This window comes from Semicossyphus pulcher, unplaced genomic scaffold (assembly GCF_022749685.1).
Source record: "Semicossyphus pulcher isolate SPU_LCO1_2020_fin unplaced genomic scaffold, fSemPul1.0.p SCAF_21, whole genome shotgun sequence".
Lineage (NCBI taxonomy): Eukaryota > Metazoa > Chordata > Actinopteri > Labriformes > Labridae > Semicossyphus > Semicossyphus pulcher.
Window position 1 is genome coordinate 9434049 of NW_027211695.1, and position 14464 is coordinate 9448512.

The 14464-nt window shown below is 41.0% G+C and overlaps 1 protein-coding gene and 3 non-coding genes across 4 annotated transcripts; all 4 read left to right on the forward strand.

Annotated features, from left to right (window-relative positions):
* The first annotated feature begins 1625 nt into the window (after window positions 1-1625).
* snx15 (sorting nexin 15) lies at window positions 1626-8563 on the forward strand. The gene is made up of 7 exons (XM_069672455.1): window positions 1626-1787; window positions 2425-2581; window positions 3114-3229; window positions 3306-3585; window positions 3671-3844; window positions 5782-5979; window positions 8071-8563. The coding sequence occupies exons 1-7, from the start codon at window positions 1689-1691 to the stop codon at window positions 8202-8204; spliced, it is 1158 nt and encodes a 385-aa protein (XP_069528556.1). The 5' UTR covers window positions 1626-1688; the 3' UTR covers window positions 8205-8563.
* Window positions 4405-4486, forward strand: trnal-aag (transfer RNA leucine (anticodon AAG)). The gene has a single exon. It is a non-coding gene; the product is annotated as a tRNA-Leu (tRNA).
* Window positions 6450-6531, forward strand: trnal-aag (transfer RNA leucine (anticodon AAG)). The gene has a single exon. It is a non-coding gene; the product is annotated as a tRNA-Leu (tRNA).
* Window positions 7810-7891, forward strand: trnal-aag (transfer RNA leucine (anticodon AAG)). Its single transcript has one exon. It is a non-coding gene; the product is annotated as a tRNA-Leu (tRNA).
* Window positions 8564-14464: the final 5901 nt, after the last annotated feature.

A 14464-nucleotide genomic window follows, 5' to 3' on the forward strand; every position in this document is an offset into this window, starting at 1 on the left:
CAAACTGTCTGATTAATTCAGTGCCCTTGAGAGTCTGTGGAAATGTAAATAAAGTCAAATAAATAGTTTAACATTCCTTGACCTTAAAATGATCATATTATAGAGAAGAGCTTAGAAATAGCATTTTGGGAAAGCGGTGGAAAGGATTGTTACACGATATGAATGCACAGCTGGCACTTTCTCAGCATTACAGTAATGTCTGCTGTCAGTCTCTCAAATACAGTAAGGCGTAGAACTTAATGTTCCTTCCTAATTTAGCATCTTTGACACAGAGATAAAAACAGTTATGTCTGTTTATCTTGAAGAAACATGAATGCAGATGTACATTACTTATAACAGAAAGTTTTTATCAAACAAAATTAATTTACTCTAATTTTGTATTCACTGTAGAGTCCCTTTTCCTCTGCGGCTGACTGCACTGCGCAAACAACATGAACCTTTACCGCCCTCTGGAGTATTCCAATGGTCTTTACATGTATTAAAAATTGGTACACAGACCAACAGCTATGATTACACATATTTAGAAACATTTGACTATTTTTAGGAATCTAATCACCATTTTGGTTAGTCATAATTGCATGTGAATTGGCCTTTAGCTTAATTTAGGAGGCACTGTATAATTTTTCCCTAATTCTCTGTGCTGGAAAACAATCCCAATTGAGGCCTTTTCAGTCTATCTTACAGATAATTAAGAAGGTATTTACACATTTTATAATGTATTCACTTCTTTATCAATGTGAATAAGTGCAATACACAAAAGAAAGGGAGTTATGAAGTCTAAATATGATTCTTTTGTTTGCATTCCTCTTAACTTCAACAGGATTTGAACTAAAAAATAACACTGGCAGACATCAGTTCTGATCCAATGACATTTTTGTGCTGTCCTCATGTCTATTCGGCTGTCAGGAAAAAACATAAAAAGCCTTATTCTTCTTTAAAGATATAAGTGTTGGTGATATATTTTAGTAGGGTAAAGAAAATTGACAAAATGACAAAAATTATATTTTTGTAAACACTTTTTGTAAAATGTTTTAGAAACTGCAAACATTTCATTTAAAATAGATGTTGGTTCTCATATTAAGCCCCATTTTGTCAATTGTCATTTGCATTGCCAATATCAAAATTACCAATAGGCTAATAAATTTAAGATAAAATAAGATAGAACTTTATTAATCCCTAAAGAACTTATAGTGCTAGATAGCTCCAAAAAATACAGTACAAATAAGAGAAATACAAAAAACAACTCAAATATCAGTGAAAATATAAAGTGTATGGCTTAATGCAAAAGAGACGGTGCCTAAAAGAAAAACAATATTACAAAAAGTAGGCAGGAACTAATCTTGGCAGTTAAATTGACAGTAGTCTTGACAGTTAGAATGTAGTAAAAACTTCCCCCCAAAAAATAGAAATTGTTTTTCTATATATTATTTCATCTAACAACGGAGAAAACATGTAAGTACATATGTAAAATGTTTACTTCTGCCACTACAGAAAAAGAACAAGAGCTCATTCAATATTTTGACGTCGAAATTGAAACGTCTTACGCAATCACGTATTTCCAAACGTCACCAACCAGGAAGTGAGCGGAGAGGAGGGACTGAGAAATCACAACAGAGCTACTACAGCTTTGACAGCCCTGTTTAGTGCCGCCGAAACACGCTGTTGTTCTGTTGTTACCGAGAACGGACATGTCACGAAAACCCAAAGATGAATATTACCGTTTTTTCACCGTTACCGACCCGCGAACACACGAGAAGGGACACACCGAGTACAAAGTGTCAGCAAGGGTTGGTATCTCTCTTCATAAGCAATACAAACCTATGTCTTTATATTGTTTAATGACTCGCTGTTGAGCTAATTTTCTTACAGTTTGCCTCCATGCTTTGTTAATAAGTACGTACTATCGTATGCGGTAGCCTTGTAACTGTATTTTTCCTTTTTTCTTTGACACAATGTCATATCGGGACTTGTTATGAATACACAAAGACCCTGCAGCTGGCTTTGACAAATAGATGAATACACAATAAGCCTTTTATGTGAGGCAGCGATGCATAATGAGTCTCAAGTGAAGCAGAGAGAACTTGTGATTCAGTTCCTGAGCTCCAGCACCCCCATGACCAAACTATTATCTCGTGATCTAGACTGGCATGCATACAGAATCAATGAGGATCTCCTCTTCATAGTCCTAATCTTCATCACCCTTCCTTATGTTTACATCTGAACAGCCTCAGGATCTGCTGAAAATGTCTGAACCTCAGTCTAGAGATAGTCATTAAGCTGCCTTTATTTTCCATCTATCCTGTCAATCTAAATGAGACATAAAATCAATCACAATTTCAGCAGCCATCCATGTAAGTCAAAATGCTGGTCTGACACTTTTAAACATGCAGTAATAATCTGTTCTTCTTCCTCTGTGGTTTGTAGTTTGTGTCCAAGCGTCATCCTGAAGATGTGAAGGAGGTGTTGGTGTGGAGGAGGTTCTCAGAGTTGAAGAAGCTCCACGGGGAGCTTGCCTACACACACAAGAACCTGTTCAGAAGACAGGAGGAGTTCCCACCATTTCCTCGCGCACAAGTCTTTGGTACAATGTGCTAACATCGTGGTACACAGTCGAGACACATATTTGTTGTAGAGCAGTGGCTAGATAAATTGTAGAAATAGCTTATAATACACTACAGAACATCTTACAGTGTCAAATGGTGATTCAAGTGTTTTATGGGGCTGTATTTGCAGCTTTTTATGCAATCAGCCTGTTAAGTGTTTTTCAGTCATTACTTGTGAGGATCTGCTTTTTCAGTTAGCCTGTTTCCAGCATTTTGTCATCACTCTTGTGACATGTCCCCTCTGCCTTTTGCTTAATTTTAGGGTGGTTACAGATTCTGCAAAGGCAGCAACACGGTTGAATCAGTATTATGAGACAGGCAGCCTTTATACTTGGATACAAGGCAGGACAGTGTGGCTAAAACCAAACCCTCACTACTGCTGCCTTGATTGAATATTTAACAATGTTGCCAACTTCCGCCTAAAAACGAAAAATCGATTTAGCTTTAATTTCTGTTCTTTGTGTCTGTTTCTATTATTTTCATATATTATATGGTCTGTATCTGTTTCAGGAAGGTTTGATGAAGCTGTGATTGAGGAGAGGAGGAAGGCTACAGAGGCCATGCTTCTATTTACTACCAGCATACCTGCACTGTACAACAGCCCACAGCTCAAGGACTTCTTCAGAGTAAGACACACTCACATACAGAAAGTACCCTGACATCACTTCCCTCCATCTAACCTCTTTCTCCCTCCTCTCTCAGGGTGGTGAGGTCACAAGGCCTCTGGATCCCAGCCCTATGTCCTCTGAGGGGCCTCTTCCTCCCCCTCTAATCCCCCTGCCCAAGCGGAGGGCCTCAGACTGTGAACCTGCAGAGGAGGAGGAGGGGAGGGAAGCTCCCACCTTACCGCAAGACCTCGGCACCAACCTGGGACTAGAAGTGGGAGAGCCTGAGGTGGCTGCTGAGGCTTACAGTGAGATGGGAGGTTCCCCTAGGGAAGAAGAGCAGGAGGAGCTGAGCGATACAGAGCTGGATGACAGAGGTACGACACAGAAAACATATATCAGACAGAATTGACACACTGCTACTCTTCACTTTTACCTTTTGGTCCATGTTTCCACCTCTAGTCCCGTCTCCAGAACCATCCCCAGCGAGAAACAACCAATCACAACAGTCTCAGGAAGAATTTGATTCACTGTTTGACTCTGTGGCAGAGGAGCAAGTTCCATCTCCAAAGGAGGAAGGTCCACCTCCACTGTCTGATAATGACTTGGCTGTCTTTGACCCCTGCTTTAAACAAGGTGAAAATAAATGACAACTTTCACATATCAACAACAAAACCCCTTTACAGGTTCTCTAAAATCTCTGCGTTGTCTAATTACAGCCAGGTCTTTTGTGACTCTTATGTGTCTTGTGCAGATTCTGTTGTATTGTAATTCTGGTCTCTTTATTTCCCATGTTGACGATTTCTTTATAGAACCTCTCTACTGAAGTTTCTGGATGGGTTGAAGTATGATACAAAATCTAAAATGACTCGTGCTTATTTGGTTCCTGTTTTGGAAAATATGTCTGTATAGTGGCTTTAAAAAAATGTTTTGAGCTGACGCTTGTACATCATGACTCCAGGCTGTGGAATTCAACATGACAACAAGTACAACATACAAAAAAGTATATCATTTGCTCCCAAAGGATATCCTTTTCTATTTCTGGTTAATGATTGAGTTATGCAATCAATAACAAGCGTGTAAAATGTTCAGAGAAATGTACAATCAATATAATGGCTCCTAAGTGCATGTACTGTATATTACTGTCACAAGCAAGTGCATTGTCCAGATATGCAAGAGATTTTTAGTTGACATATGGTAGCGTGGCCGAGCGGTCTAAGGCGCTGGATTAAGGCTCCAGTCTCTTCGGGGGCGTGGGTTCGAATCCCACCGCTGCCAAGATTTTCAGCTGTTCTCTAACTAAAGGAAGATATCTACAAGGAAATAATGTTGGAATGCGATTTGAGCAGTTAGTTCTCAGGTATCATGTCTGTTGTTGGTACACACTTTCGAGGCCTGATCGATGTAATGTAAGAAACATATATTTTCCAGTTATCTCAGAAGATATATATGTTTTCTTTGGGTGATGTAAGTCACTCCATTAAAGGGGCCCTATCTGTTCAATGGATATTCTCATATTCTGCATGGGTTTCACATTTTTGGGTGTTAATTGTTCACAGTGAAAAGGTAAAAACTGCATAATTTGGTGTTTTTCCAGAATTACATTTTTAAAAAGGTGAAATGGGCTGTTCAGAACAGCTGCAGGTTTCTACATAGAACCTTGCTTTCACTGAAATCGTCATTTACCGTCATTTACCTCAGGCTGCCTTCGTGCACTAGCTTGTAGTCAAGTAATTGTTAAGAATTCAGCTTACCATTCTGATACTTCCTGGCAATTCTGGCTCGTACATATAAGGCAGAATAACCGATCCTAGAGCAGCCATGTTTTCTACAACTTTGGAGTGACAATGCAGTGTGGCCGCTCCCCCACGTGGGATCGCACATGTGGGGAAGGGGCCACGCGATCACTCCAAATACTGTCAGCCAAACGTGGCTAAGGTCTAACGGCGTGTTGGTTACAGGAGGAAGGAGAGACTCCAAAAAATAATGTAATTAAAATGAAACAAAGTTTACCAATGTGATTCAACACATTAGAATAATAGAAAATTCATTGCATGGCTAAAATATGTCTCCTTTAAGGCTCCACTTTCTTTAGGGGTTGTGGCTTTTGAATCCAACTGCTACCAAGTTTAGTCTGCAGTGCAAATGTGCTCTCAAAAGAGCTGGATCTTAAACAGTAGAAAAAACAAGTGATTATGGATTTGATGCAAGTTTAATTCAAATGTCATGGTTTTCAGTATATAGTCACATCTCAGTCAGTTGCACCTAACGAGGATTTTTAGTATCAAATACTGTTTCATATTTTCTTTATAAATTTACTATCAACATTGCCCTAAAATATGGCTTGTTTTGTTGAATCAACACAACCCAAATACTAAAATATTTCTATTAAGTATCATGATAGAAAAGATGACCTAGACCATAGATCCGAGCAGCAGTAATCATATGATGTTCCCCATTTTTGCGTGAAATCATAATGATAGATTTATAAACCAAAGTGATAGTGATTAATCAGTGTTGCAATTATTAAACAAAAACATTGTGTATTAATACACTTTTTCTCACTATTTCAGATGGATCCAATTCCTCCTGTGACTACTCCGAGTTGTTCTCACTACCGCCAGCCAGTCTGGATGGAGGTGACGTGGGTTACCTGAACCAAGCTGCCTCTGAGCTAACCGCTGCGATGGACAGCGAGAAGGAGGGAGAATTTAGCTCTGCCATTCGAGGATACCGGACGGCGGTGGATATACTGATCACTGGAGTACAGGGTGAGAAGAGCATCTGTGTGCAAAAAAAACCCAGTGAATTTAATGTGGCATTTTACCTGAATGCACTCTGACATGTCCATTTCTCCATGAAGCATGAGTTAGCTTTGTTGCTATAGTGACGGATCATGCACTCAGTTGCAAAAACAGGCTTAGTCAATCAGCACAAATTGTTTTGTGCATTCTAGTTTAATGTCTCTGATGTGCTGCTCACACACTACTGCACTGATAAATGCGTCATACACAGCTGATACACACATGTACACACACGCAGTAAATTGACACTACACAGCAGAGCATGTGTGGCATGTCAGCCTGTGACCTCATGGTAAAATCAACACTGCTATTTTGTTCCTGGATTTATTATCCTGCTTTCGCAAAGATTAACTGCCCTGCTTTAAATCTGTTGTGTAACTAATGGATGATTCATTAGGTCAATGTCCTCTACTGTCTTGTCAGTGATGGAAGTTATGGGTAGCGTGGCCGAGCGGTCTAAGGCGCTGGATTAAGGCTCCAGTCTCTTCGGGGGCGTGGGTTCGAATCCCACCGCTGCCAAGGAACTTTTCTGGCTCTAGTGTACTTGGCAAAGACCTAGATATTAGACAGTAAAACAAGGATAATGTCTGGATTTGATGAACTGTGTTTGGTATTCCCAATTTAAGATAAGCATGTCATTCATGAAAAGACTCTCAGTTATGCAGGTCATGTTACATCCAGAAGCAGAAGTCAAAGGCCACCACGCTTTCTTTAGATTTTAAACTATGAATACTGACGTTAAAGCTGTTGAGGGCCATCTGTTTAAACTGGCAAAACATGATACAAAAAAGTGCCACTTTAATAGATAGAACAGACAACACTACAGACAGGATCCCGACAGTACTGGACCTTTTTGTTAAAGAGGAGGATGCCTTTTTTTAAAAAACAGAATCAGCTGTTACATCACTCTTTTCAAAGCCACCGGACTCAATTGACAAAAACATCAAAGCACAAAATGCTATCTGACAAATACATGTGTTGAGAAGAAAGACTAGATTAGAAGTAGTTGGGTATCAGCTTATTTTGTTTCCTCCCAGTATATCGTATTGATCCACCCAGTTTGTCAGACTGATCTCTGCTTCTTTGGTAACATGAACCGAGCGGTTCCAGGTCCTGTATCTAGGCTTTAGTCTCTCTAAGGCGTCATTTCAAATCCCAACGCTATCAGTGACATGTTGAGTAACTTATAATCATCACAACATGGCTAACAGGTTGCTTTAGCATGTTCTGAAATGTCTGAAAACAGAAAAACAGCTTAAAAGTACTCTGCAAGGGAAGATTCATTAGAACATGTTTAAAAAGGAGCGCTGAATCAAGTTATCTTTAAAATATTAGGTTAAGTTATGTGACGCCCGCTAGCTCCCTTTTGCTAGGCGACAGGAGTGGCGTTTGGTAACGTACGGGTAAGGGCGGGAACAGCTGGTGACGCAAACAGGAAATCCTCTGTAGACCAGACCAGTTTGGCTTTAGCGTCTACACAGGCTATGAATGCCGCATCCTCCGTAGACTGCGTCCTTGGAAGGCTGCAGTCCCTGGAAGGACACAGCTATTGTCCATTTTCCATTTTATAAAAAGTCATCTCACAAATAATAATATAAATAACTAATAATTATGAAATGTAAAAAAAATCATGAGATAAAATAGTAGAAATGAGTTACTGCTAATATCGTTACTTTAAATCTTCCCAATTTTCCTGTTTGTTTTTTACAACCCAGTTCAGGCCTATTTTTAGCTGCGTTGACTTTGACCTTCCTCCCCCACATGAGTTGACTAACAGTGATTGAATGATGGTCCTTAGGTAGCGTGGCCGAGCGGTCTAAGGCGCTGGATTAAGGCTCCAGTCTCTTCGGGGGCGTGGGTTCGAATCCCACCGCTGCCAAGAAACTTTTCCCCCACCTTCTATAATGTTAAAATGTAAAATCGTAACAAAAAAGAGCATTAAAATAATAATAATAAAGAACCTCTGAATCTTTCCTGGCCTACAATAATGAAAATAATCCTCTTCCTCTCTGTCTGTCTGTCTGTCTGCCTGTCTGTCTGTCTGTCCTGCCTATCCAGGAGACCCAGATCCTGTACGGAAAGAGTCAGTGATGAGAAGGACAGCCCAGTATCTGAAGCACACTGAGATGTTGGTGGACAAGCACTCTTCGCCCTCACACACTCACACACCTACACATACACAGGACCCTTAGATGCACTTCCGCGTATATGAAGGCAGATCAGAACAAAGAAGCTCAGGTTTGTGACACATTAAAAACATACATATCTCACACATATGCAGACACATACACACATTTAGCAGTGAGAACCCAGTCTCGATTGGGCCACCACATTTAGAATTAAAAGCTCATTCAGGTACAAAAACAGCACATACACTCCTGAGGCACTCTAAGAAACTGAAGTAACTGTAAACTTGATTGAGTCATGGATCCTTCAACTGTTTCTCTCTTTGTATCACTTTCTTTCTTTCTCTTGTTCAAATATCGGCCTTCCTTTTACAATTTTTTCTTGTTAAAAACAGTAATGTGTATGTATATCAGTAATTTGCATTTTGCACAAAGAATGTTTTGTTAATAAATGATTTAATTTAAGCCAATAAGATATCTGTTTTATTGGTTAAATATGTAAAAGTACAATGTTCCAATTTCATTTCAAAGCGACGTACATCTGAGAATTACTACAACACACGCAACGATCAAGACAGGAGGGAACAAAGTCAGGAAGTGTCAACTAACAGCTTCAAGTGCGACCGGACACTGGTGCCGAGAGGCAGTGCACAGGGTGTTTTTTTTATTATAATCATCAGCAGCATCAACAAGGTCAATATAGTCATCATCATCATCATGAATATCCTAATCAAGATCAACAACATCCTCAATGCCATCCTCATCAATAGCATCAATATCATTAAGACGTGTTCATCAAAGAGCTGGGTCTTTAGATTTTTCTTAAAGGTGGAAACTCTGCGGACCGAATGGAGTTTGGTAACTAATTCCACCACCGGGGCACTACAGAAGAGAAGAGTATAGTTAGCGACTTAGGGCCCTGTTATGATGGGAGTACCAGGCACCTTAGCGAGCAACGGGGGTTTTGAATTTGATGGGAGCGGCAACTGGGAGCCAGTGGAGGACATGAACAGTGGAGTGACGTGTGCTGTTTTGGGTTGGTTGAAGACCAGTTGCGCTGCTGCGTTCTGGATCATCTGCAGAGGTTTGAATGTGCATGCATGAAGGGAGTTGCAGTAGTCAATGCGTGATATTACGAGAGCCTAGAGCCCTAGAGTAGTTTAAGCAACCAACACGATGATAAGACTTTGTAACTCTGATTGTTGTTTACATCAAAATGACACTAACAAGGCCTGTAGACCTTTGCATGTCTGTTATAGTTATGGTCTGAAGAATCCAGCAGTTTGAAGGTTCACAGTAGCAAAGCACTACCTCTAAGGGGCGCTGTTGGCTATTATACAAAGCCCAGAAACTCCTCATTACCTGTGTTCACCACTTAAAAATCAGCTCAATCTCATGTTTGTTTTTCTCAACTGAACAATTCTGACAGCAAAGCAGCCGTTTAGCTCAGTAATTACTAAAGCAAGCTGTTGAGGGAAATAGAACTTGCACTGTGGATTAACTGCAGCTAATTCTGTTTTATGTATATTAAATGTACTGTGTGCTTGCAGCAACTAGCAGAAAGCTCTCTAGTGCTGCAAAGTACATGTGTAAGTATGCTAATTTACACTTGTGCTACTTTTCTTACACTCTTTTCCTGTTGCAAGGTGTTTCCTCCTTCCATGCCAAATGCTGCACCTGGTTCAAAAACAGTTACAAGATACATTAAAACAGAAATACACTGCATTTTTTGACTGATAACATATCCAATTGATGCATTATATAATATACCATATTTTGCAACACATTTAATGTATCTTATCTTAATTTGCAGCAGTTTCAGGAGGCATGTTTTGAATGCTAACTTTGAAAATCACACCATCCTCCCTTCTAAGGTTAAGTCTTGGTATTTTTGACTGTTCAAACTAAAGAGGAGAGGGTTCAATTGAGAGAAAAAAGAGAAGGAAGCGGGATGCAAAAAAGAGGAAAAAGAGAAAAGAGATCAGCACCAAACAGCAGAATCCCCTCTCTGGAGAGGAGAGAGGGATGGAGGGAGGACTGGAAGGACAAACAGATGGAGAGGCGACCAAAAAGGGAGGCCGGCGAGAGGAAAAGGCTCCCCTTTCTCTCACCAGATGAGAAAAATGAGGGGTTGCGGGGAGCAAGAGATAACAAAGGATGGAGGAGAGGAAAGAAGGAGGGATGTGATTAGAGGATAAGCACAGATCATCCCTCCATTGTTTTAAAGGGATGGAAAAACTGACCCTCCCTCTTCCTCTATTTTCATCCCCCCGTACCTCTTTTTTTTCTGCATCCTTTGTTTTGAGCATTGTGGGGAGCTTGAAGAGGATGGAGGGATGGCAGAGAAAGCGAGAGATAACATTGCTCCATCCTGTTATATATCCCTCTTTTCCTCTCATCTCTCCACCTCTCTCTCTCCCTCTTTTCTAGTGCTGCACCTGTGAAATGCAGAGGATGGGAGATGGAGAGGAAAGATGGAGAGACAAAGAGATGGATGGATGGAGGGAGGGAGGGATGAAATCAGGGAGAGGGGGGGTAGAGCCTCGCAACATTAGCATGCTGAGAGTGTCAGCACTCTCCTCTTTTTCTCTCCCTCCATCCCCATCCCTCTTTCTATCCCTCCCTCCGTCTCTTTCTCCTCACTGGTCACTGCAATTATACCATCAAAACACTCCAGCCTGAGAGCATAATAGCTTCCCCCAGTGTGAGTGTGTGTGTGTGTGTGTGTGTATGAGTGAGCAAATGTGTGTTATCATGAGATCAAAAGACAGAGATGTGTGTGTGTGTGTGTGTGTGTATGTGTGTATTTTTGCATAATTTAGTGCTATACATGGTGCATCACATGTGCATGTATGACATGTGGGGCAGCTGTTAGTGTGTGTTTGTGCAAAAATCTGTATATGCAGCATGTGTGGGTGCAATATGAGGGACGTATGTGTGTGTGTGTGTGTGTAAGTATCTTTCGAGTCCTACCGGCTAGAAAAACTGCTTCTTCAACCTCTGACCAAACACACTCTTAAACCCTCACTGAGAGACCCACTCTACGTGTGTGTGTGTCTATTGAGTTTCTATTTACACACACACACATACCCACTAATGGATGCACACAGGCATACAGTCAGGCTTTGAGACACAAACCGTTATGACCTACATGCCCAGTGGGTTATCATTAAGCCAAACAGCACACTCTGACACCTTCGGCTGTCCACACACGCACACACACACAATCACTGTTTTTGTTTTTGTTCCCTCAACTTCCTCTCTCTCTCTTTCCCCTTCCGCCCTCTGTCTCTTCCCTTTTTCTCTCATTCTCTCTCTCTCTCTCTCACACACACACACACACACACACATTTCCCCCTCTATGAGCTTGTTATCCCTCTCTGTCCGCTCGTTTCTCTCTGTCACCTTGCCCTGAGCTATTTGAGCACACTTCTGTCTCTCGCTATCTCTCTCTTTCACAATCACATTTCTCTCACACACATAAACACACTCGTTCTTTGTCTGTCTGTTTTGCATGTCTAACCCTCCGTTCCAACCTGTCTGTCTCTTTCTGTTAACGTCAGGTTTGACACATGTTGTCTGTCTCTTAGTGTCTGTGTCACTGTTACACAATGGCCTGGTTGTCAATAGAACAGTATCACCTAAAACACATTAATACAACAGGAGGAAAACAAGTTAATTAACATATAGCCGACAGTTTGACAATTAAAGGGCCAGTTCCCCAATTTTACCCATGAAGTTCAGTTTACTTGTCACAATAAGTGCTACACAACCTGCATAATAGTGTCTGTAGCTCTGGAGGGAAAGTCTGAAAATATAACCACCATGATGTCATAGTGATGTCATCAGGGTCATTTTGGCTTGGATTTGAGACATATTGAGTTTCATTATGGGAACTGTAGTAGCTAGTTTTTTTTCATTCATTTTTCTTGAATACATTATTCTTTTAGCCCAGTGGAGTTTAATTAAATGTTTCCCTCCTGTGCTGTGATTGGCTAAGAAATCAAATAGCTTAAACCAATGACTGTATATAAAGATGCACGACCCATCTCCATCTTCTCTTATTGTAATTATTTGAGGCCAAAATACCCCCGAGACGGGTGCTGGCATCTTGCGCTGGTGACGTCATTTGGAGCCAGAGAGATAGTAGAGATCAGCGGGTGGAGCCACGGTAATGATGTCCTGCCCCTTCCACTAACCAGAACACACGTTTAACTTCCCAAAAAAAACAGCCTTATATGTTGGTCTGAAGCAGACGTTCACACATATGGAAACTTCAATGCCAACACTATGCCTCCTCCATCTGATAACATGAAGGACTGGAGGGCTTTATGACCTATACTGCAGCCAGTCAGCAGGGGGCGATAGAGATGTTTTGGCTTCACTTTTAGGGAGTTGTCATGTCCATGGACTGTATAAAAAAATGGCTGACATGACAGCTCCCTAAAAGTGAAGCCAAAACATTTCGAACACCCCCTGCTGACTGGCTGCAGTATAGGTCATAAAGCTCGCCTCCTCCATGTCAACAGATGGGACATGAGTCAAACTATGAAATCAAAATACACGCCAAATAAATTTTTCTCAAATATGGTTTCTGCCACTATAGTTAGTTCTTATCATGCTGATTTATGTCAAAGTGTTAATTTTTCTGACAAGTTATTTGATGCTGTCAAAACGATGATTGACAGCTCTGTTGACAAATACGGCTGTAGCCGACCTGTTCCAGATTAGCAGAGTGGAGGACGAACGGCGAGAGAAAACCTAACTAAAACAATCACTACAGTCATTGAAGTTTACATGTCTGTGAACGTCTGCTTAAGACCAACACAAAGAAGCTTTTCTGCTGTTAAATACACTGGTGTGCGGGATCCTTGCTGTTTTATCGCTAAGTTAAGTGTGTGTATTGGTTAGCGGAAGTGGCTACGGTGGCTCCACCCACCGATCTCTACTGGGCAGCTCTGGCTCCAAATTACGTCACCATCGCAAGATGGCAGCACCTATCACGTGGGCTATTTTGGCATCAATTCCGTACAATGAGAGCAGATGGAGACGTGTCATCCATCTACATATACAGTCATTGGTCATGTTGTACATCTTTTAATACGGTCTATGGCACAAACACAGGACTTTCAATCAGGAGAACTACTCGTATAAAACCAAATGTAAACGTTAATATTTTAATACAAACAATGATCTTTTCCAAAACATAGAGCTGAGTACGTGGTTAATTATTGTGTTTTTGGCCAACGTAGAATTTTACAAATGACAAATTGCAAACTCCTGTACTCCTTGAAGAAACAAGTAAATCGTTTAGGGGTGAAAGAGCTTACTGGCAACGGAGGCCACGAGTACTGGCCAATCACGGCACAGAAATACTAGCCAATCAAGGCACCAGAGGGCGGGATAAAGTCAAAAATTGCAGCTTGACCGTACTAGGAATTTCAAGTCGCAGCCTGTTCTACTTAGATTTTGACCATTCTTTTTAAAAATCTTTCCCTTATAAGCTAGTCGCTGACTCCCTGTCTGCTGTTGTTGCGGCAGTTAAGGGCTTTGTCAGACTTCATTTGCTGTAATCGGCTGCATTTGTGGCCAGGAAATGTTTTAAAAATGAGCTAAAAAACTATACCTCACATAGTATTGTTCTGACTTGTTTGTTTTTCCTCTTTTATCCCTCTCACTCTTTTGGCTTCTCTCTGCTTCATTCTTTTTTCTATCCTCTCTTTCCCCCTCCCCCTCATCCCCTTTTTTCTCTCCCCATCCCTCTCTCCCTGTAAGTAAATCAATGAACATACACTTTATGCCATCTATTGATCCTTTCATATCTATCTGTCCTCACTCCCTCCTGTTCTTGCCCTCTCTATTTCTCTATTTTTCACTCTTCCTTTTTCCCCCCGTCCTTTTTAGTCACCCCTTTGAATTTATAATCTCTATTCCCTCTGTGTCATTCTCTCTCTCTCTCTCTGTCAGTCCCTTTCTCTTTATATCTCTCGCTCTGGGACGTCCTATTTATATGGCTGGCACCTTCATGCTCATACTGAAGTGTGTGTGTATGAGTGTGTGTGTATGAGCGAGAGAGAGAGAGACTGTGTTTAATGTTGGTCTAAGTGGTTAACATAATATGAGCCCTCAGAGAGATGGCGTTCCCGCACTCACACACACACTCATGCACAATTTCAGGCTTTTTGGGAGGCTTTTCTGTGAACAATTTGTGCTTTTCAGTATTCTCTAGCTTGTGAAGCAGATCCATGTATTATCCATCAATTGCATTCTCCCACTCTGTTCAAACACACACACATTCGCACACGCACACACCTTTGTGGCTCGAC